This window comes from Telmatherina bonti (assembly GCF_933228915.1).
Source record: "Telmatherina bonti genome assembly, chromosome: 9".
Lineage (NCBI taxonomy): Eukaryota > Metazoa > Chordata > Actinopteri > Atheriniformes > Telmatherinidae > Telmatherina > Telmatherina bonti.
Genome location: NC_136627.1, coordinates 42,012,042 through 42,038,462, shown reverse-complemented (window position 1 = coordinate 42,038,462; position 26,421 = coordinate 42,012,042). Strand labels below are relative to the sequence as shown.

The 26,421-nt window shown below is 39.2% G+C and overlaps 1 protein-coding gene across 4 annotated transcripts in view; it reads right to left on the bottom strand.

Moving 5' to 3' along the window:
- dgkd (diacylglycerol kinase delta) overlaps positions 1-26,421 on the bottom strand; it is a 214,659-nt gene that overhangs the window by 122,199 nt on the left and 66,039 nt on the right. For all 4 annotated transcript variants that reach the window (XM_079246419.1, XM_079246420.1, XM_079246421.1 and 1 more), the window contains exon 15: positions 5,681-5,996. In XM_079246419.1, the coding sequence (XP_079102545.1) occupies positions 5,681-5,996 (316 nt within the window). The remainder of the gene's footprint in view (positions 1-5,680; positions 5,997-26,421) is intronic.

Genomic DNA, 26,421 nt, shown 5'->3' with positions numbered 1-26,421 from the left:
AGCAGCACGGTTACCGTAGCAACAGGCAGGAAATCATGCTGGCAGAACATGGCTGACTCCTGCAGATTGTTTTCATTTATGTGACGATATAAATGGAGAGTAATCTGATTACTTTGTTCAAGACCAGATGTGTCAGGTGGAACTTCCTGTTTCTGCATTCTATCAGATTTTTATTCCAGCTGGACGGACTGCAAACAAGTCCAGAAGAAGAACAAAAACATATTCTTCATCAACAAGATGCACCCTCAACATCTGCAACGTCCTCAGATAGGCAGGGCATTCTCCAGGAGATCTGATGGGTAATTAACTGAGTAAATACCAGAAAATGTACCCGTAAACATCTGTAAACACCCGTAAACATCTGTAATTCAATTCAATTCAACTTTATTTATATAGCGTCAAATCACGGCAATGCCATCTCAAGACGCTTTACAGACAGAGGGGAAAACATAATGAAGGCCAATTCATAACAGCCTATATAAGGAAACCAACAGATTGAGTTGAGTCCAACTCAATCTCCCATCCTGAGCAAGCACACTGGCGACAGTGGGAAGGAAAAAACTCCCTTTTAACAGGAAGGAAACCTCCGGCAGAACCCGGCTCAGGACAGGCAGCCATCTGCCTCTGCTGTGTGGGGGGAAGAGGACAGAAAGACAACAGACAACAGGAACTGCTACTCCCGGCCAGGGAGACTTGCTGAGACAGGAGACATACATGTTAATGATGCAACTCTGTTTGGGGGGGGGGGGGGTAAAAGAGAGAGATAAAGAGAAAGAAGCTCAGTGTATCAGGAAATGTCCCTCAGCAGTCTAAACCTATAGCAGCATAACTAAGGGATGCTAACCATCCCTAGCTGTAGGACTTATCAAAAAGATAAGTCTTCAGCCTAGTCTTAAAGGTGGGGAGGGTGTCTGCTTCCCTAACACTAACTGGGAGCTTATTCCATAAGAGAGGGGCCTGATAACCAAAGGCTCTGCCTCCTGCTCGGCTCTTTGAGACTCTAGGAACCACAAGTAAGCCTGCAGTCTGGGAACGAAGTACTCTGCTTGGTATATAAGGAACTATGAGGTCTTTGATATATAGTGGTGCCTGGTTGTGGAGGGCTTTATATGTAAGGAGAAGGATTTTAAATTCTATTCTAGATTCAACAGGCAGCCAATGAAGAGAGGCTAAAACTGGAGAAATATGATCTCTCCTGCTGGTTCTGGTCAGGACTCTGGCTGCAGAATTCTGGATCAGCTGAAGGCTTTTCAGGGCATATTTAGGACAGCCCAGTAATAGAGAGTTACAGTAATCTAGTCTCGAAGTAACAAAAGCGTGAACCAGTTTTTCTGCATCACTCTGAGACAGAATGTCCCTAATTTTGGCTATATTACGTAAATGAAAGAAGGCGGTTTTAGTAACCTGCTTAATATGTGGACCAAAGGACAGGTCAGGGTCAAATATTACTCCAAGGTTTCTCACTGTAGCACTGGAAGCTAAAGTAATGCCATCCAGGTTCATTACAAAACCGGAAAATTTAGCTCTGAGTTTTTCAGATCCAACGAGAATTACTTCAGTCTTATCTGAGTTTAAGAGGAGAAAACTTCTAGACATCCAAGTCTTTATGTCTATGAGACAATTTTGTAGCCTATTGGGCTGATTTGTTTCATCTGGTTAAAAGGATAAGTATATCTGAGTATCATCTGCATAACAATGAAAGTTTATTCCATGCTGTCTAATAATTTTGCCTAAAGGGAGCATATATAGCGTGAAGAGTATTGGTCCAAGTACAGAACCTTGAGGAACTCCATGACTTACTGTAGTTTGTGAGGAGGACTTGTCATTTACATGAACGAACTGAAGTCTATCAGATAAATATGATTTAAACCAGCTTAACGCTGTACCTGTAATTCCAATCACCTGTTCTAGTCTTTGTAACAGAATGTTATGATCGACTGTATCAAATGCAGCACTAAGATCAAGCAAGATAAGTACGGACACAAGTCCTTTGTCTGAGGCCATAAGAAGGTCATTAGTAACTTTCACCAATGCTGTCTCAGTGCTATGATGAGCTCTAAATCCTGACTGAAACTCCTCGCATAAATTATTTCTGCTCAGGTGGGCATGTAGCTGAGCTGAAACTATTTTCTCCAGAATTTTGGACATAAACGGGAGGTTAGATATAGGTCTATAATTTGCTATCACCTCTGGATCCAGAGATTGCTTTTTAAGTAAAGGCTTGATGACAGCAGTTTTAAATGATTGTGGTACATATCCTGTCACTAAAGACATATTGATAAGATTTAGTAGTGATGTATTAATTAAAGGGAAAATGTCCTTAAAGAGGCTCGTTGGGAGAGGGTCTAAGATACAGGTGGATGGTTTAGATGAAGCTATTATTTTAGTTAATTCAGAGGGTTGGACAGGACAGAAACTATTTAGACACAAGTCAGATCCTGGTTCTAAGGATGCTTCAGAGACCACAACAGGCTCAACATTATAGGTAGAAGGAAGAGTATTGTGGATTTGATCTCTAATAGTGTCAATTTTATTCCTGAAAAAATACATGAAATCATCACAGCTAAGTGAGAAAGGAATACATGGCTCCACAGCGCTCCAGCTCCTAGTAAGCCTAGCTACAGTGCTGAAAAGAAACCGAGGGTTGTTTTTGTTTTCCTCTATCAATGATGAATAATAAGCTGTTCTTGCCGTACGTAAGGCTTTTTTGTATACAATTAAACTTTCTTTCCAGGTTAAGTGAGACTCCTCTAGTCCTGATGATCGCCATCTGTTTTCCAAACGCCTTGATGCCTGTTTTAGAGCTCGAAGCTGGGAATTAAACCAGGGAGCCTTCATAATCTTACCTAATTTCTTCTTCTTTAGGGGAGCAACATTATCCAAGGTTGTACACATTGAAGCTGTTATAGTATCAGCATGTTGATCAATCTGAGCAGGAGTAAGGCTTAAAGGGGGACTCTCAGTCATGCTAACACATGGTAGAGAGGAAAAAATTGATTCAATTGATTGTTTAAATTTTGTAATATTATTGTCTGATAAACATCTACTATAGTAGAATTTATTTTTGGTCAGTGAGTAATCAAATAAAGTGAATTCAAAGGTTAATAAGAAATGATCGGACAAGACAGGGTTTTGAGGCAAAACTTTGAGCTTATCAGTCTCAATACCAGATGTTAGAACAAGATCAAGAGTGTGACCATGAGAGTGAGTGGCTCCATGGACATTTTGTGAAAACCCAACTGAGTTTAGAATAGAGCTAAAGGAAATGTTTAAACTATCATTTTCATGGTCAACATGAATATTAAAATCACCTAGTACAATGACCTTATCAGTAGTCAGCACTAACTCAGACAAGAGATCAGAGAATTCGGTCAGAAACTCGGAGTAAGGTCCAGGTGGGCGATACACTAATGCTAAAAGGAGCGGTTTCTCTCAATTCCATTTTGGATGAGATAAATTTAATGTCAGGAATTCAAAGGATTTATAGTTAGTTTTGTGCTTAGGATTAATTAATAATTCTGACTGAAAAATAGCTGCAACACCTCCTCCTCTGCCTGTAGTTCTAGGAATGTGAAAGTTTAAATAGTTAGCTGGCGTAGCTTCATTAATACTAACATAATCCTCTTGCTGTAACCAGGTTTCCGTAAGACAGAATAAATCAATGTGGTGATCACCTATCAAGTCATTGACTAATAAAGACTTATTTGGGAGGGATCTAATATTCAGTAGGCCACACTTTATTGTCTTATTTTCAGATTTTATTCGATCCATTGTTTTTATTTTTATGAGGTTTTCACGATTAACCCCAGAAGTGTTTTTGTGTTGTTTAATTCTTACTGCTGGGAAGTTGTATAAGGTCGGAATGGGGTTTTGGGTGGGCGGCGGCAGGTGGGAAGCTGCAGAAAAGTGTGTAGGACTACAATTCTGCCTCCTGGTCCCAACCCTGAGTTGTCAATTTAGCTGACTAATAAAAGAGTCCATATTGCTAGATAAGAGAGCGGCTCCATCCAACGTGGGATGGATGCCATCTCTCCTAATAAGACCAGGCTTTCCCCAAAAAGCGCTCCAATTATCTATAAAACCCACGTTGTTATCGGGACACCACCTAGACAACCAGCGGTTGAAGGATGACATGCGGCTAAACATGTCATCGCTGATTAAATTTGGCAAGGGACCAGAGAAAACTACGGAGTCCGACATGCTCTTGGCAAAGTTACACACCGAAGCAACATTAATTTTAGTGACCTCCGATTGGCGTAACCGGATGTCGTTACCGCCGACGTGAATTACAATCTTACGGTATTTACGTTTAGCCTTAGCCAGCAGTTTCAGATACGATTCGACGTGGCCCGCTCTGGCCCCAGGAATGCATTTGACTATGGTCCCCGGTGTCTTTAGAGCCACGTTTCTGACTATGGAACTACCTATAATCAGGGTTTCTGCCTCAGCGGGTGTGTCGCCGAGCGGGGAAAATCTGTTAGAAACGTGAACAGGTCGGTGGTGGCCAGTGGGTTTTGGTTTGGGGCTACGCTTCCGCCTGACCGTCGTCCAGCCCGCCTCGGCTCCCGGCTGCGCGGGAACTGCTGAGGAACCGCTAGGTGGGCTAGCTGCCCTGGCTGGTAGCTCCGCACTGGCTAATGGGGGCTTGCTGACTAACTGCTTCCCTAACTGAGTGCGGAGCTGGGCTTCTAACTCACAGAGCCTCGCCTCCAAGGCTGCCAAGCTGCTACACTTAATACACCTACCGTTATCACTAAAGGAGGCGGAGGAGTAGCTAAACATCAGACACACCGAGCAAGAAAAGGCAGGGGACCGGGGTGTGGGAAGAGAGCTAGCAGCCATGCTAAAACCGAGTGTTTGAGCTGTTTAAGTCAGTAAACAGAAAGCCTAAGATCCCAAAAATAAATGCAATATATAGAACAGTGGTTTGGGAAGATATTGTGCGCTAAAGTGAGTGGTTGGTTAACAATAGATAGCAGTTAGAAAGAAGTTAAAGGAGCCAACGACTCGTAGCAATCCGCAGTGATGCTAGGGAAACAGGAAATGACACAATACGTTACCGCAACGTCAGCACGTCAATTCCTGCCAGGAAGGTGCCAAGCAGTTGTTTACAGGTGTTTAAACATCTGTAAACGCCTGTAAACATCTGTAAATGCCCGTTAACATCTGTAAACATCTATAAACGCCTGTACACATCTGTAAACACCCATAAACATCTGTAAACGCCTGTAAAAACCTGTAAACATTTGTAAACACACCTGACATCTGAACCAGGAAGTTGGATTTTCTGTTATTTAGAACACTTTGGGGTTTTCTGGTTAAGTGCTTACCAGAATAAATCACCATAGTAACCACTGCTAACCTGTTCTAGATCAGGTCCGCCCACATTCCGTCCTGCTGTTGCTATGGCAACAGAGTTAATTCTGGTCTGAATGACGTGTTTTAATTCCTATTTTATAAAACGCAGCTTCTTCACAGGGTTACTCCATGTCTGGAATTGGTAAGATGCTGCAAACAACACCCCTTTTATGTTAATGCACTCTGAAGCACATAGAAAGACCTTTTTGGATTACCGAGCTGATAACCAGCTTTGTCTGAGTAAGTTAACCAGGTAACAGAGAGTAAACCCGGGTTAGTTCATCCTGCTTGCTGGTCCAAGACTCTGGATTCTGTGACCCACCTTTCTCTGTGTGCTCGATGATCTGTCTGATGGCTTTCTTCAGGCTGTTTGCTCGCAGCATTAGCTGCTCTCGCGGTTTAAAGATGGTGGCAGCAGCTAATGAGGAGGGGTTGGTCCGCGGAGAGCAGGGGGGGGGGTTGGGTGGCCCATGAGGATGGAGAGCAGGATGAAGAGGAGGAATGAGGACAACCATTTCAAGGTCTTCCTGCTTCTCAGCGATGGGTGAAGAAGGGCACGGAACCAGCGAAGTTGAAGCTTGAGACTCTTCATTCAGAGTCTGAAGGAGGGAGTCGAGTTTTTCCTTCAGCACACCACACTGCAGAGCAAATATGACTCATCAATAGCTAAAACATTACACAATGCCATCATACACAATAACTCATTAATAATATATCAGTAAATGCATCAGTAACCATAACACAACTCATCGGTATTAACACGACTCATCAGTAACAACACGACTCATCAGTAACAACACGACTCATCAGTAACAACACGACTCATCAGTAACAACACGACTCATCAGTAACACGACTCATCAGTAACAACACGACTCATCAGTAACAACACGACTCATCAGTAACAACACGACTCATCAGTAACAACACGACTCATCAGTAACACGACTCATCAGTAACAACACGACTCATCAGTAACAACACGACTCATCAGTAACAACACGATTCATCAGTAACAACACGATTCATCAGTAACAACACGACTCATCAGTAACAACACGACTCATCAGTAACAACACGACTCATCAGTAACACGACTCATCAGTAACAACACGACTCATCAGTAACAACACGACTCATCAGTAACAACACGATTCATCAGTAACAACACGACTCATCAGTGACAACACGATTCATCAGTAACAACACGATTCATCAGTAACAACACGACTCATCAGTAACAACACGATTCATCAGTAACAACACGACTCATCAGTAACAACACGATTCATCAGTAACAACACGATTCATCAGTAACAACACGACTCATCAGTAACAACACGATTCATCAGTAACAACACGACTCATCAGTAACAACACGATTCATCAGTAACAACACGACTCATCAGTAACACGACTCATCAGTAACAACACGACTCATCAGTAACAACACGACTCATCAGTAACAACACGACTCATCAGTAACAACACGATTCATCAGTAACACGACTCATCAGTAACAACACGACTCATCAGTAACAACACGACTCATCAGTAACAACACGATTCATCAGTAACAACACGACTCATCAGTAACAACACGATTCATCAGTAACAACACGACTCATCAGTAACAACACGATTCATCAGTAACAACACGATTCATCAGTAACAACACGACTCATCAGTAACAAAACGATTCATCAGTAACAACACGACTCATCAGTAACAACACGATTCATCAGTAACAACACGACTCATCAGTAACAACACGATTCATCAGTAACAACACGACTCATCAGTAACAACACGACTCATCAGTAACAACATGATTCATCAGTGACAACACAACTCATCAGTAACAACACGATTCATCAGTAACAACACGATTCATCAGTAACAACACGATTCATCAGTAACACGACTCATCAGTAACCAAAACACGACTCATCAGTAACCAAAACACGACTCATCAGTAACATGACTCATCAGTAACCATAACATGACTCATCAGTAACCATAACACGACTCATCAGTAACATGACTCATCAGTAACCATAACACGACTCATCGGTAACACGACTCATCAGTAACCATAACACGACTCATCAGTAACACGACTCATCAGTAACCAAAACACGACTCATCAGTAACCAAAACACGACTCATCAGTAACATGACTCATCAGTAACCATAACATGACTCATCGGTAACCATAACATGACTCATCAGTAACCATAACACGACTCATCAGTAACCATAACACGACTCATCAGTAACAACACGACTCATCAGTAACAACATGATTCATCAGTAACAACACGACTCATCAGTAACCAAAACACGACTCATCAGTAACAACACGACTCATCAGTAACCAAAACACGACTCATCAGTAACAACACGACTCATCAGTAACAACATGATTCATCAGTAACAACACGACTCATCAGTAACCATAACACGACTCATCAGTAACAACACGACTCATCAGTAACCATAACACGACTCATCAGTAACATGACTCATCAGTAACCATAACATGACTCATCAGTAACCATAACATGACTCATCAGTAACCATAACACGACTCATCAGTAACCAAAACACGACTCATCAGTAACATGACTCATCAGTAACCATAACACGACTCATCGGTAACCATAACATGACTCATCAGTAACCATAACACGACTCATCAGTAACACGACTTATCAGTAACCATAACATGATTCATCAGTAACAACACGACTCATCAGTAACCATAACACGACTCATCAGTAACAACACGACTCATCAGTAACCATAACATGACTCATCAGTAACACGACTCATCAGTAACCAAAACACGACTCATCAGTAACATGACTCATCAGTAACCATAACATGACTCATCGGTAACCATAACATGACTCATCAGTAACCATAACACGACTCATCAGTAACAACACGATTCATCAGTAACAACACGATTCATCAGTAACACGACTCATCAGTAACACGACTCATCAGTAACACGACTCATCAGTAACAACACGATTCATCAGTAACAACACGATTCATCAGTAACAACACGACTCATCAGTAACACGATTCATCAGTGACAACACGATTCATCAGTGACAACACGATTCATCAGTAACAACACGACTCATCAGTAACAACACGACTCATCAGTAACAACACGATTCATCAGTAACAACACGACTCATCAGTAACAACACGATTCATCAGTAACAACACGACTCATCAGTAACACGACTCATCAGTAACAACACGACTCATCAGTAACAACACGACTCATCAGTAACAACACGATTCATCAGTAACACGACTCATCAGTAACAACACGACTCATCAGTAACAACACGACTCATCAGTAACAACACGATTCATCAGTAACAACACGACTCATCAGTAACAACACGATTCATCAGTAACAACACGACTCATCAGTAACAACACGATTCATCAGTAACAACACGACTCATCAGTAACAACACGATTCATCAGTAACAACACGACTCATCAGTAACAACACGATTCATCAGTAACAACACGACTCATCAGTAACAACACGATTCATCAGTAACAACACGACTCATCAGTAACAACACGACTCATCAGTAACAACATGATTCATCAGTGACAACACAACTCATCAGTAACAACACGATTCATCAGTAACAACACGATTCATCAGTAACAACACGATTCATCAGTAACACGACTCATCAGTAACCAAAACACGACTCATCAGTAACCAAAACACGACTCATCAGTAACATGACTCATCAGTAACCATAACATGACTCATCAGTAACCATAACACGACTCATCAGTAACATGACTCATCAGTAACCATAACACGACTCATCGGTAACACGACTCATCAGTAACCATAACACGACTCATCAGTAACACGACTCATCAGTAACCAAAACACGACTCATCAGTAACATGACTCATCAGTAACCATAACATGACTCATCGGTAACCATAACATGACTCATCAGTAACCATAACACGACTCATCAGTAACCATAACACGACTCATCAGTAACAACACGACTCATCAGTAACAACATGATTCATCAGTAACAACACGACTCATCAGTAACCAAAACACGACTCATCAGTAACAACACGACTCATCAGTAACCAAAACACGACTCATCAGTAACAACACGACTCATCAGTAACAACATGATTCATCAGTAACAACACGACTCATCAGTAACCATAACACGACTCATCAGTAACAACACGACTCATCAGTAACCATAACACGACTCATCAGTAACCAAAACACGACTCATCAGTAACATGACTCATCAGTAACCATAACATGACTCATCAGTAACCATAACATGACTCATCAGTAACCATAACACGACTCATCAGTAACCAAAACACGACTCATCAGTAACATGACTCATCAGTAACCATAACACGACTCATCGGTAACCATAACATGACTCATCAGTAACCATAACACGACTCATCAGTAACACGACTTATCAGTAACCATAACATGATTCATCAGTAACAACACGACTCATCAGTAACCATAACACGACTCATCAGTAACAACACGACTCATCAGTAACCATAACATGACTCATCAGTAACACGACTCATCAGTACCCAAAACACGACTCATCAGTAACATGACTCATCAGTAACCATAACATGACTCATCGGTAACCATAACATGACTCATCAGTAACCATAACACGACTCATCAGTAACAACACGATTCATCAGTAACAACACGATTCATCAGTAACACGACTCATCAGTAACACGACTCATCAGTAACACGACTCATCAGTAACAACACGATTCATCAGTAACAACACGACTCATCAGTAACACGATTCATCAGTAACAACACGATTCATCAGTGACAACACGATTCATCAGTAACAACACGACTCATCAGTGACAACATGACTCATCAGTAACACGACTCATCAGTAACCATAACACGACTCATCAGTAACACGACTCATCAGTAACCAAAACACGACTCATCAGTAACCAAAACACGACTCATCAGTAACATGACTCATCAGTAACCATAACATGACTCATCGGTAACCATAACATGACTCATCAGTAACCATAACACGACTCATCAGTAACCATAACATGACTCATCGGTAACCATAACACGACTCATCAGTAACAACACGACTCATCAGTAACCATAACACGACTCATCAGTAACAACACGACTCATCAGTAACAACATGATTCATCAGTAACAACACGACTCATCAGTAACCATAACACGACTCATCAGTAACAACACGACTCATCAGTAACCATAACATGACTCATCAGTAACACGACTCATCAGTAACCAAAACACGACTCATCAGTAACATGACTCATCAGTAACCATAACATGACTCATCGGTAACCATAACATGACTCATCAGTAACCATAACACGACTCATCAGTAACCAAAACACGACTCATCAGTAACATGACTCATCAGTAACCATAACACGACTCATCGGTAACCATAACATGACTCATCAGTAACCATAACACGACTCATCAGTAACACGACTCATCAGTAACCATAACATGACTCATCAGTAACAACACGACTCATCAGTAACAACATGATTCATCAGTAACAACACGACTCATCAGTAACCATAACACGACTCATCAGTAACAACACGACTCATCAGTAACCATTACATGACTCATCAGTAACACGACTCATCAGTAACCAAAACACGACTCATCAGTAACCATAACACGACTCATCAGTAACCATAACATGACTCATCAGTAACCATAACACGACTCTTCAGTAACCAGAACACGACTCATCAGTAACATGACTCATCAGTAACCATAACACGACTCATCGGTAACCATAACATGACTCATCAGTAACCATAACACGACTCATCAGTAACAACACGACTCATCAGTAACAACATGATTCATCAGTAACAACATGATTCATCAGTAACCATAACACGACTCATCAGTAACACGACTCATCAGTAACACGACGACTCATCAGTAACCATAACACGACTCATCAGTAACACGACTCATCAGTAACAACATGATTCATCAGTAACAACACGACTCATCAGTAACCATAACACGACTCATCAGTAACAACACGACTCATCAGTAACCATAACACGACTCATCAGTAACATGACTCATCAGTAACCATAACATGACTCATCAGTAACCATAACATGACTCATCAGTAACCATAACACGACTCATCAGTAACCAAAACACGACTCATCAGTAACATGACTCATCAGTAACCATAACACGACTCATCGGTAACCATAACATGACTCATCAGTAACCATAACACGACTCATCAGTAACACGACTTATCAGTAACCATAACATGATTCATCAGTAACAACACGACTCATCAGTAACCATAACACGACTCATCAGTAACAACACGACTCATCAGTAACCATAACATGACTCATCAGTAACACGACTCATCAGTAACCAAAACACGACTCATCAGTAACATGACTCATCAGTAACCATAACATGACTCATCGGTAACCATAACATGACTCATCAGTAACCATAACACGACTCATCAGTAACAACACGATTCATCAGTAACAACACGATTCATCAGTAACAACACGATTCATCAGTAACACGACTCATCAGTAACACGACTCATCAGTAACAACACGATTCATCAGTAACAACACGATTCATCAGTAACAACACGACTCATCAGTAACACGATTCATCAGTAACAACACGATTCATCAGTGACAACACGATTCATCAGTAACAACACGACTCATCAGTAACAACACGACTCATCAGTAACAACACGATTCATCAGTAACAACACGACTCATCAGTAACAACACGATTCATCAGTAACAACACGACTCATCAGTAACACGACTCATCAGTAACAACACGACTCATCAGTAACAACACGACTCATCAGTAACAACACGACTCATCAGTAACAACACGATTCATCAGTGACACGACTCATCAGTAACAACACGACTCATCAGTAACAACACGACTCATCAGTAACAACACGATTCATCAGTAACAACACGATTCATCAGTAACAACACGACTCATCAGTAACAACACGATTCATCAGTAACAACACGACTCATCAGTAACAACACGATTCATCAGTAACAACACGACTCATCAGTAACAACACGATTCATCAGTAACAACACGACTCATCAGTAACAACACGATTCATCAGTAACAACACGACTCATCAGTAACAACACGATTCATCAGTAACAACACGACTCATCAGTAACAACATGATTCATCAGTGACAACACAACTCATCAGTAACAACACGATTCATCAGTAACAACACGATTCATCAGTAACAACACGATTCATCAGTAACACGACTCATCAGTAACCAAAACACGACTCATCAGTAACCAAAACACGACTCATCAGTAACATGACTCATCAGTAACCATAACACGACTCATCAGTAACATGACTCATCAGTAACCATAACACGACTCATCGGTAACACGACTCATCAGTAACCATAACACGACTCATCAGTAACAACACGACTCATCAGTAACAACATGATTCATCAGTAACCATAACACGACTCATCAGTAACATGACTCATCAGTAACCATAACACGACTCATCGGTAACACGACTCATCAGTAACCATAACACGACTCATCGGTAACACGACTCATCAGTAACCATAACACGACTCATCAGTAACAACACGACTCATCAGTAACAACACGACTCATCAGTAACCATAACACGACTCATCAGTAACATGACTCATCAGTAACCATAACACGACTCATCGGTAACACGACTCATCAGTAACCATAACACGACTCATCAGTAACATGACTCATCAGTAACAACACGACTCATCAGTAACCATAACACGACTCATCAGTAACACGACTCATCAGTAACCATAACACGACTCATCGGTAACACGACTCATCAGTAACCATAACACGACTCATCAGTAACAACACGACTCATCAGTAACAACATGATTCATCAGTGACAACACAACTCATCAGTAACAACACGATTCATCAGTAACAACACGATTCATCAGTAACAACACGATTCATCAGTAACACGACTCATCAGTAACCAAAACACGACTCATCAGTAACCAAAACACGACTCATCAGTAACATGACTCATCAGTAACCATAACATGACTCATCAGTAACCATAACACGACTCATCAGTAACATGACTCATCAGTAACCATAACACGACTCATCGGTAACACGACTCATCAGTAACCATAACACGACTCATCAGTAACACGACTCATCAGTAACCAAAACACGACTCATCAGTAACATGACTCATCAGTAACCATAACATGACTCATCGGTAACCATAACATGACTCATCAGTAACCATAACACGACTCATCAGTAACCATAACACGACTCATCAGTAACAACACGACTCATCAGTAACAACATGATTCATCAGTAACAACACGACTCATCAGTAACCAAAACACGACTCATCAGTAACAACACGACTCATCAGTAACCAAAACACGACTCATCAGTAACAACACGACTCATCAGTAACAACATGATTCATCAGTAACAACACGACTCATCAGTAACCATAACACGACTCATCAGTAACAACACGACTCATCAGTAACCATAACACGACTCATCAGTAACCAAAACACGACTCATCAGTAACATGACTCATCAGTAACCATAACATGACTCATCAGTAACCATAACATGACTCATCAGTAACCATAACACGACTCATCAGTAACCAAAACACGACTCATCAGTAACATGACTCATCAGTAACCATAACACGACTCATCGGTAACCATAACATGACTCATCAGTAACCATAACACGACTCATCAGTAACACGACTTATCAGTAACCATAACATGATTCATCAGTAACAACACGACTCATCAGTAACCATAACACGACTCATCAGTAACAACACGACTCATCAGTAACCATAACATGACTCATCAGTAACACGACTCATCAGTACCCAAAACACGACTCATCAGTAACATGACTCATCAGTAACCATAACATGACTCATCGGTAACCATAACATGACTCATCAGTAACCATAACACGACTCATCAGTAACAACACGATTCATCAGTAACAACACGATTCATCAGTAACACGACTCATCAGTAACACGACTCATCAGTAACACGACTCATCAGTAACAACACGATTCATCAGTAACAACACGACTCATCAGTAACACGATTCATCAGTAACAACACGATTCATCAGTGACAACACGATTCATCAGTAACAACACGACTCATCAGTGACAACATGACTCATCAGTAACACGACTCATCAGTAACCATAACACGACTCATCAGTAACACGACTCATCAGTAACCAAAACACGACTCATCAGTAACCAAAACACGACTCATCAGTAACATGACTCATCAGTAACCATAACATGACTCATCGGTAACCATAACATGACTCATCAGTAACCATAACACGACTCATCAGTAACCATAACATGACTCATCGGTAACCATAACACGACTCATCAGTAACAACACGACTCATCAGTAACCATAACACGACTCATCAGTAACAACACGACTCATCAGTAACAACATGATTCATCAGTAACAACACGACTCATCAGTAACCATAACACGACTCATCAGTAACAACACGACTCATCAGTAACCATAACATGACTCATCAGTAACACGACTCATCAGTAACCAAAACACGACTCATCAGTAACATGACTCATCAGTAACCATAACATGACTCATCGGTAACCATAACATGACTCATCAGTAACCATAACACGACTCATCAGTAACCAAAACACGACTCATCAGTAACATGACTCATCAGTAACCATAACACGACTCATCGGTAACCATAACATGACTCATCAGTAACCATAACACGACTCATCAGTAACACGACTCATCAGTAACCATAACATGACTCATCAGTAACAACACGACTCATCAGTAACAACATGATTCATCAGTAACAACACGACTCATCAGTAACCATAACACGACTCATCAGTAACAACACGACTCATCAGTAACCATTACATGACTCATCAGTAACACGACTCATCAGTAACCAAAACACGACTCATCAGTAACCATAACATGACTCATCAGTAACCATAACACGACTCTTCAGTAACCAGAACACGACTCATCAGTAACATGACTCATCAGTAACCATAACACGACTCATCGGTAACCATAACATGACTCATCAGTAACCATAACACGACTCATCAGTAACAACACGACTCATCAGTAACAACATGATTCATCAGTAACAACATGATTCATCAGTAACCATAACACGACTCATCAGTAACACGACTCATCAGTAACACGACGACTCATCAGTAACCATAACACGACTCATCAGTAACACGACTCATCAGTAACACGACTCATCAGTAACAACACGATTCATCAGTAACACGACTCATCAGTAACACGACTCATCAGTAACAACACGATTCATCAGTAACAACACGATTCATCAGTAACAACACGACTCATCAGTAACAACACGATTCATCAGTGACAACACGATTCATCAGTAACACGACTCATCAGTAACCATAACATGACTCATCGGTAACCATAACACGACTCATCAGTAACCATAACAGGACTCATCAGTAACAATAACTCATCAGTAACACGACTCATCAGTAACACGACTCATCAGTAACACGACTCATCAGTAACACGACTCATAAGTAACACGACTCATCAGTAACACGACTCATCAGTAACCATAACACGACTCATCAGTAACACGACTCATCAGTAACACGACTCATCAGCAACCATAACACGACTCATCAGTAACCATAACACGACTCATCAGTAACCAAAACACGACTCAGTAACACGACTCATCAGTAACACGACTCATAAGTAACACGACTCATAAGTAACACGACTCATCAGTAACAACACGACTCATCAGTAACACGACTCATCAGTAACAACACCATTCATCAGTAACAACACGACTCATCAGTAACAACATGATTCATCAGTAACAACACGACTCATCAGTAACAACATGATTCATCAGTAACAACACGACTCATCAGTAACAACACGACTCATCAGTAGCAACATGATTCATCAGTAACAACACGACTCATCAGTAACAACATGACTCATCAGTAACACGACTCATCAGTAACAACACGACTCATCAGTAACACGACTCATCAGTAACACGACTCATCAGTAACCATAACACGACTCATCAGTAACAACATGACTTATCAGTAACACGACTCATCAGTAACAACACGACTCATCAGTAACAACATGACTTATCAGTAACACGACTCATCAGTAACAACATGACTTATCAGTAACACGACTCATCAGTAACAACACGACTCATCAGTAACAACACGACTCATCAGTAACAACACGACTCATCAGTAACAACACGACTCATCAGTAACAACACGACTCATCAGTAACACGACTCATCAGTAACAACACGACTCATCAGTAACACGACTCATGAATGAATGAATGAATGAACTTATTTCGAGACAGATAAGAAAGCGTGAACATACACATATCCATATACATACACATACAGACATATATACTCCCATACATATACATACATACACACACATATACATACATATGCACACACACATATTTACATATACATATATATACATACATACATATACACACACCTGCATATATATATACATACATACATACACCCACGCACATGTACATATACATACATAAACATATACCCATATATAAATACACACATGTAGATACAATAAGAATAGTATATGTATCTGTGTATGTATTTCATACAGTATACCCATTTTGGGCAACAAAATAAATAAAAACTGTACCTCGAAAAGGAGTGGGAAGAAGAAAACTTATTAATTCCCACCCCTCGTCATCATATGCATATTTAGGTTGCAATAATTAAGTTTTTTAGTTGAAGTAAGTGCATAAAATATGTATATTCACATGCTATGATATCAATTAGTCTTGAATTACATATACAATATTAGACAATATGCATACATAAGATATAATTTAATACATTTAGTTGTATTATCATAATTACTGCCATTACCATATCACCGCCATATATCAACACAATTAGTATTTACTCTATCAACAGTATTAATACTGAATGGTACTGATGGCTAATCTTTGAATTGAATACCCTTTTTTTAATTATTATTTATTTATTTATTAATTTTTTTAAGTACTTTAGCGTGATGTCCCTTCAAAGGGCCAGGTGTTCAGTGGACCTGCTGCCAGGGGGGGTCAGTCCCCTGGCAACAGTACCACCATTGGCTGAGTGTCCTGTACTATGCATTAAAAGAGACAAGATTTGGGGTCTACTACTAAAAGGTGATAACCTCTCAGCAGCAGAACCCCCCTTGCCTGCCCTTCACTAAGAATTATGCTATGTGTGTGTAATTCATTAAGATAGCACCATTCTCATTTACTTATATATATATATATATATATATATATATATATATATATATATATATATATATATATATATATATATATATATAATTTTGTTCATATATATATATATTAGAAATTTAGATATAGAATATTATATAGATAGAATATTGATACTACATTTACATTATATTAATATTATATTTATTATACATTTATAATATAGCAATATCAAGGTATTATATAATTTTGAAGATATCATAATAATACTTGTACGTTAATTAATTGAAGGTATTGTATATGTTGATGATATAGCAAAAAAATTATAACAGCAATAATAACAATACATGTATACAATTATATCACTGAGTTATCATTGATCAATATTCTAGTAATAAAGATATAATACATTATTATGATACAGTAAAACACCTGACTACTTGCAATATAGGTTATGACACTTTTGAAATAACTATACATATTTCACAGTATTTTCTACTACTAACCATTCAATAGACAAGAACACCATTTAATGAGTAAACATACAAACTCAGTTCTCATTCATGTACCGTGACAATATCATGTTTTTGAATTTTGATTTGAACAGATGAATATTTGGGCATTGCTTGAGTTCTGATCCCAGTTGGTTCCAAAGCTTAACCCCACATATAGACACACACAAGCTTTTTCTAGTGGTTCTTACTGCTTTAACTTTGAAATTACCACAACCCCTCAGATTATACTCCCCTTCCCTCTGCCTAAAAAGTTTTTGAAGATTCACCGGAAGAACATTTTTATTAGCTTTAAATAGAAGCTGGGCTGTATAATAGTCAACTAAATCAAAAAAATTTTAACAATTTCGATTGAAAAAATAAAGTATTAGTGTGGTCATAATATCCCACCTTGTGTACAACTCGTACAGCACGTTTCTGGAGTATTATGAGGGGATTCAGTGAACTTCTATAGTTGTTTCCCCACACTTCTACACAATAAGTTAAATACGGCAAGACCAATGAACAATATAACAACAGTAAGGCATTATAATCTACATAGTATTTGGCTTTGTTAATGATTGAAATACTTTTAGAAAGTTTACCTTGTATGTGCCTTATGTGCAATTTCCCATTTAATGTGCTGTCAATAGTTAAACCCAAGAATTTAATTTCCGACACAGCATCTAAATCAACACCATCAATCTTTATCACTGAATCTACATTTACATTGTGGCTTCCGAAGAACATTGCTTTAGTTTTATTTAAGTTTAAAGATAATTTATTCAAATCCATCCATGTTTTCACTTTCTTTAATTCACAATTAATGATATGAATCAAATCATTGTAATTGTCATTAGAATAGAATATGTTTGTATCATCTGCAAATAAGATTAATTTTAGTAATTTAGACACCTGAAATATATCATTAATATATAAATTAAACAGCCTTGGGCCCAAAACAGATCCTTGTGGGACCCCACACCCAATGCCCAAATACCCTGATGAAAATTCTCCCATTTTCACATTCTGTTGTCTTTCAGTTAAATAGCTTTTGATCCAGCTTAGAGCTACTCCCCTAATGCCATATTTTTCCAATTTTTGTAGTAAAATGCTATGATTTAAAGTATCAAAAGCTTTTTTCAAATCAATGAATATACCAACTGCATATTTCTTCTTATCCAAGCAATTTGTTATCTCTTCCACTGCATCAATAATGGCCATTGATGTTGACCTCGCTGTTCTAAAACCATACTGACTTTCATGAATTAAATTGTGTTTATTTATAAAATTCTCTAATCTACTGTTAAACAGTTTCTCTAATATTTTAGAAAATTGCGGGAGCAGGGAGACAGGTCTATAATTAGTGAAAATGTGTTTATTTCCATTTTTATATAGTGGCAATACTTTTGCAATTTTCATTTTGTTGGGAAATGTTCCAGTTTGAAAAGATAGATTACAAATGTACGTTAATGGTTTAACAATACTATTTATAATTCGTTTAATCAATGACATATCAATGTCAAAACAATCAGTAGAAAATTTATTTTTGCATTTGTTCACCATGTCTATAATTTCTTCATCTGTTACTCCCAAAAGAAACATTGTCTTTGGGTTTATTTCTATTAAGGAACCTGTTTTGTTGCTACTACAATGAGGAATTTTTGCTGCCAGGTCTGGACCAACATTTACAAAAAAGCTATTAAAACTTTGAACCACTTCCTTCATATTATAATTATCATTATTGTTATCAATAAAATAGTTTGGATATGAATTATTTTTTGTATCTCCTTTAATTATTTTATTAAGTATCCCCCAGACCTCTTTAATATTGTTTTTATTTTTATTTAATAAATCGGTATAATATAATTTTTTGCTAGTTCTTAATATATCAGTCAATTTATTTTTATATGTTTTATATCGATGTTCAGACTCTTCACTTCTTAATCTAATGAATTGGTTATATAAAGTATTTTTTTTCTTACAAGCATTTTGCAAACCTTTAGTTAACCATGGACATTTCACAGATGTACTGTTTATACAAAACTGGCGAACTGGACAACTTTTATCATATGCTGAAGAGAAGATTTCCAAAAAAGTGTCAAACGTACCATTCACATCTTTCTTCCTGTAAACAGCACTCCAATCATGTTCGACCAAGTCATTATAGAGTAAATTGATTGACTCTTCAGTTTGTACTCGTTTGTACCTGTATTTTTTAGGCGATTTGTGTTTATTATCATTATTATTATCGTTATACACTAAAAAGACAGGGAGATGATCAGTTATATCACAGATCAGCAGACCACTGACGTTAGTAGACTCCATATTATTTGTAAAAATATTGTCAATAAGTGTAGCACTGTGCATTGTAATTCTGCTTGGTCTTGTAATAACTGGAAATAAACTCATAGTATACATTCTACTTATGTAATCATCAGTTGTTTTGTGATTATTTGGATTTATTAGATCAATATTGTAGTCCCCGCAAATTAATATTTTTTTATTGCTTATTGCAGAAAATGTTTGTTCAATCCAATTAGTAAACTTTTCCACACATGAACCTGGAGACCTATATATACAACTAACTATAATATTTTTATTTTTTTCATTGATGATTTCTATAGATAAACATTCAAGTATGTCATTAATTGTTACGGTCATATTTTTTAAAATTTTGTATTTGTATTTTTTATTTACATATATTGCAACTCCACCTCCTGCTTTGTTTGTTCTGTTTACATAGTTGAGATTATAATTACTTAACTCAAAATCAATACCTTTGTTTTCATTGAACCATGTTTCTGAGACTGTTATATTACTAAATGGATGCCTAATTTGTTGTAAGTATTCTTTGATTGCATTGAAGTTTGTATACATACTTCTACTATTAAAGTGGATAATAGAAAACTTCCCTTGTGAATCAACGAAGGTGTTATAGTCATTCTCAGTGTAACAATTACAATAAATAGGGTTAGCTGATAGAAACATGTTATCCGGGTCTATTTGGTCTTCCAAATCACATGAACTATACTCAGTATACTCAGATAATTTCAATTCCATTAATTCATTTTCCAGAGTTCCTAGAGGTGTTCTTAAATGTGTACTATCCAAGGAAATGTAACTGGATGACATATACACAGTTTTTTTTGGTTTTTTTTTTTTTTTTATCTCATTGACTCATACTCACTAATGTCACTCATATTTATTCAGTTCCTCTAAGTCTTTAATAACCAGTACTTTAGCCTCTTCAGGTGATCCATTCAATTTTATGTATATTTTACAGTTCATCACCCAAGTATTCTGTATTTTGTTCTGTTTCCTTAAGAATCTTGCCTTCTTGGCGATTTCTGCATTCCTTTTGATCAGATGATCATTCAAAAAGACATTCGTACCTTTTAACTTTTTTCCTTGCTTCATCAATGCAATCTTATTTTTCCTATTTGCAAACCTTAGTATCACAGCCAGTGTGTCGTTCTTCTTCCTGGGGAGCGGATGGCAAGCTTCAATTGAGTCCTCATCCAGATGTATGTCCCTGGTGGCGAGAAAAGCCACCACCTGTTGTTCCGCAGAGCTCACCTCTAGCTCACCGGGTTCCTCCTCTCTGCCGGTAGACACTGCATGCGCATATGATCGAGGTTTTATCTTTAGTCCAGTCACAATCACGTCATTTAGTCTGGAGTATTGTTCAAGATCTTCCACTTTCCTCTCTAGGGCCGCAATTTTCTTGTCCTTCTCCTCGATGCGAATACGTAGCTCCGCCACTTCCTCCACAAGTTTAAGAATCTTGTCTTGTTTCATCTTTATTGTAGAAATGTCCTGTGAGAGAAAATCGAGTGTCTTTTTTATGTCCTCCGTCTCCTCCATTAGTGGGTTTTTCTTCGCTGGCATATCGATGTTAGAAAATTAATACGCTGTACACAAGCCAAAATACAATCTCGATGTTGCTCGAGCCGCAGCTAACGCAAGTTAGCTTGTGACCACAATCTATGCTTGCGACGTATCCACTATCACCGATCCGGTGCTGTGGCTACAGTGTGTCTGGGACTCAGCAATTGAGCTTGGTTGCTAGCTACTAGCACCAGTCCACACCTTGTCAGATGGTTGTCAGGCTAGCTCTTCAAGCTAGATAGCCACAGCCCACAGATCGCCGTTGTTACAGCCAGCGGGCTAGCTCCTTGGCTAACCGCTAGCTCCTGTCCAAAAATCGCCAACGGAGCGCAGTAAATGTCCCAAGATCTCCCAATTTCAGGCGAATGTCCACAAGCTTCTTGTATCCTTATATCATAAAAAAAGTCTTTCCATAGTCCAGAATAATGTCAAAAACACTTACAACTAACACAGAGAGTTCAAATAGACACGCAACTGTCAACCCAAATCCAAATTAACCATCAAGACACTTCTCATCAGTAACACGACTCATCAGTAACAACACGACACATCAGTAACAACACGACTCATCAGTAACAACATGACTCATCAGTAACACGACTCATCAGTAACACGACTCATCAGTAACAACACGACTCATCAGTAACACGACTCATCAGTAACCATAACACGACTCATCAGTAACAACACGACTCATCAGTAGCAACATGACTCATCAGTAGCAACATGACTCATCAGTAACACGACTCATCAGTAACACGACTCATCAGTAACCATAACACGACTCATCAGTAACAACACGACTCATCAGTAGCAACATGACTCATCAGTAACAACATGACTCATCAGTAACAACACGACTCATCAGTAACAACACGACTCATCAGTAACAACACGACTCATCAGTAACAACACGACTCATCAGTAACAACACGACTCATCAGTAACACGACTCATCAGTAACCATAACACGACTCATCAGTAACATGACTCATCAGTAACACGACTCATCAGTAACACGACTCATCAGTAACAACACGACTCATCAGTAACACGACTCATCAGTAACACGACTCATCAGTAACAACACGACTCATCAGTAACAACACGACTCATCAGTAACATGACTCATCAGTAACACGACTCATCAGTAACAACACGACTCATCAGTAACACGACTCATCAGTAACAACACGACTCATCAGTAACACGACTCATCAGTAACAACACGACTCATCAGTAACAACATGACTCATCAGTAACAACACGACTCATCAGTAACAACACGATTCATCAGTAACACGACTCATCAGTAACAACACGACTCATCAGTAACACGACTCATCAGTAACAACACGACTCATCAGTAACACGACTCATCAGTAACAACACGACTCATCAGTAACACGACTCATCAGTAACCATAACACGACTCATCAGTAACCATAACACGACTCATCAGTAGCAACATGACTCATCAGTAACATGACTCATCAGTAACAACACGACTCATCAGTAACACGACTCATCAGTAACAACATGACTCATCAGTAACAACACGACTCATCAGTAACAACACGACTCATCAGTAACAACATGACTCATCAGTAACAACACGACTCATCAGTAACAACACGATTCATCAGTAACAACATGACTTATCAGTAACAACACGATTCATCAGTAACAACATGACTCATCAGTAACAACACGACTCATCAGTAACAACACGACTCATCAGTAACAACATGACTCATCAGTAACAACACGACTCATCAGTAACAACACGACTCATCAGTAACAACACGACTCATCAGTAACAACACGACTCATCAGTAACAACACGATTCATCAGTAACAACACGACTCATCAGTAACAACACGATTCATCAGTAACACGACTCATCAGTAACCATAACACGACTCATCAGTAACCATAACACGATTCATCAGTAACAACACGATTCATCAGTAACAACATGACTCATCAGTAACACGACTCATCAGTAACAACATGACTCATCAGTAACAACACGACTCATCAGTAACAACACGACTCATCAGTAACAACACGACTCATCAGTAACAACACGATTCATCAGTAACACGACTCATCAGTAACCATAACACGACTCATCAGTAACCATAACACGATTCATCAGTAACAACACGATTCATCAGTAACAACATGACTCATCAGTAACATGACTCATCAGTAACATGACTCATCAGTAACATGACTCATCAGTAACACGACTCATCAGTAACCATAACACGACTCATCAGTAACCATAACACGATTCATCAGTAACAACACGATTCATCAGTAACAACACGATTCATCAGTAACACGACTCATCAGTAACAACACGACTCATCAGTAACAACACGACTCATCAGTAACAACATGACTCATCAGTAACAACACGACTCATCAGTAACAACACGACTCATCAGTAACAACATGACTCATCAGTAACAACACGACTCATCAGTAACAACACGATTCATCAGTAACACGACTCATCAGTAACCATAACACGACTCATCAGTAACCATAACACGACTCATCAGTAACCATAACACGACTCATCAGTAACCATAACACGATTCATCAGTAACAACACGACTCATCAGTAACAACACGACTCATCAGTAACACGACTCATCAGTAACAACACGACTCATCAGTAACACGACTCATCAGTAACCATAACACGACTCATCAGTAACAACACGACTCATCAGTAACACGACTCATCAGTAACCATAACACGACTCATCAGTAACCATAACACGACTCATCAGTAACAACATGACTTATCAGTAACACGACTCATCAGTAACCATAACACGACTCATCAGTAACACGACTCATCAGTAACACGACTCATCAGTAACAACACGACGATTCATCAATAACAACACGACTCATCAGTAACAACACGACTCATCAGTAACAACACGACTCATCAGTAACACGACTCATCAGTAACAACACGACTCATCAGTAACATGACTCATCAGTAACAACACGACTCATCAGTAACACGACTCATCAGTAACAACACGACTCATCAGTAACAACACGACTCATCAGTAACAACACGACTCATCAATAACAACACGACTCATCAGTAACAACACGATTCATCAGTAACAACACGACTCATCAGTAACACGACTCATCAGTAACCATAACACGACTCATTAACTCACTGGCTGTCAGCTATTGTTTGCAGAGGACCCGGCACTGCCAGTGTTTTGGCTCATCTTTCAGGACCCACAGAGTTCTTGAAGAACAGGAACATGGAACACGCCCAAAGAAAGTGTAGACTCTGTAGATAAGTCAGATGTCGTGTTTGTTCTTATTGTCCTATTAGGGACGTCGTACTGGTTCGGACACGCATGCGCTTTGGACACAGGGGGTGGTGTGTTTTCCCTCCTGATAAAACGGTCACGGTGTACTATGATGGATCTCAAGGCTTGAGAATAAAGTGACTGAGTTGTGATACTACAGGTGGTCGTTATCTTCTATTTTAAAACACCAAACATGGTGTCAGAAGCGCTGCCTCAAATGGTGTAAGCCCGTAAATTTTTCTTTTCTTTCTTCTTTTTTTCTGCTGGATTTCCTGTTAAACAACGGCAAATATGGCAGATGGATTCCGAAGACCCGACCCGATCATTTTTTATGGCAACATCGCTGAAAATTGGCGTATATTTGAGCAGAAATATGACATTTTCATTGCGGCGGCACACTCTGACAAGCCAGCGCACACAGGCTTACATACTGCTTAACTTAGCAGGTCCTGAGGCGATTGAACATGAACAGTCTTTCGTTTACGCACCGGAGGTGAGAGAGCCTGGCGAAGGAGAACGTGTCCTTATTCCAGCTGAATCCAAAGAAGATCCTGAGTGTCTCAAGAGAAAGTTCAGGGATATGTGTAATCCACAAACATCACGATGGAACAACATAAGTTCAACTCACGGAATCAGAAAGCTGGTGAGACTTTTGAAGCATATGTCAGTGATCTAAGAATCAAGGCAAAGAGCTGTAACTTTGGCGATCTGGGAGACGAGCTGATAAGGGATAGACTGGTCTGTGGCATTAACAACGACAGCTTGAG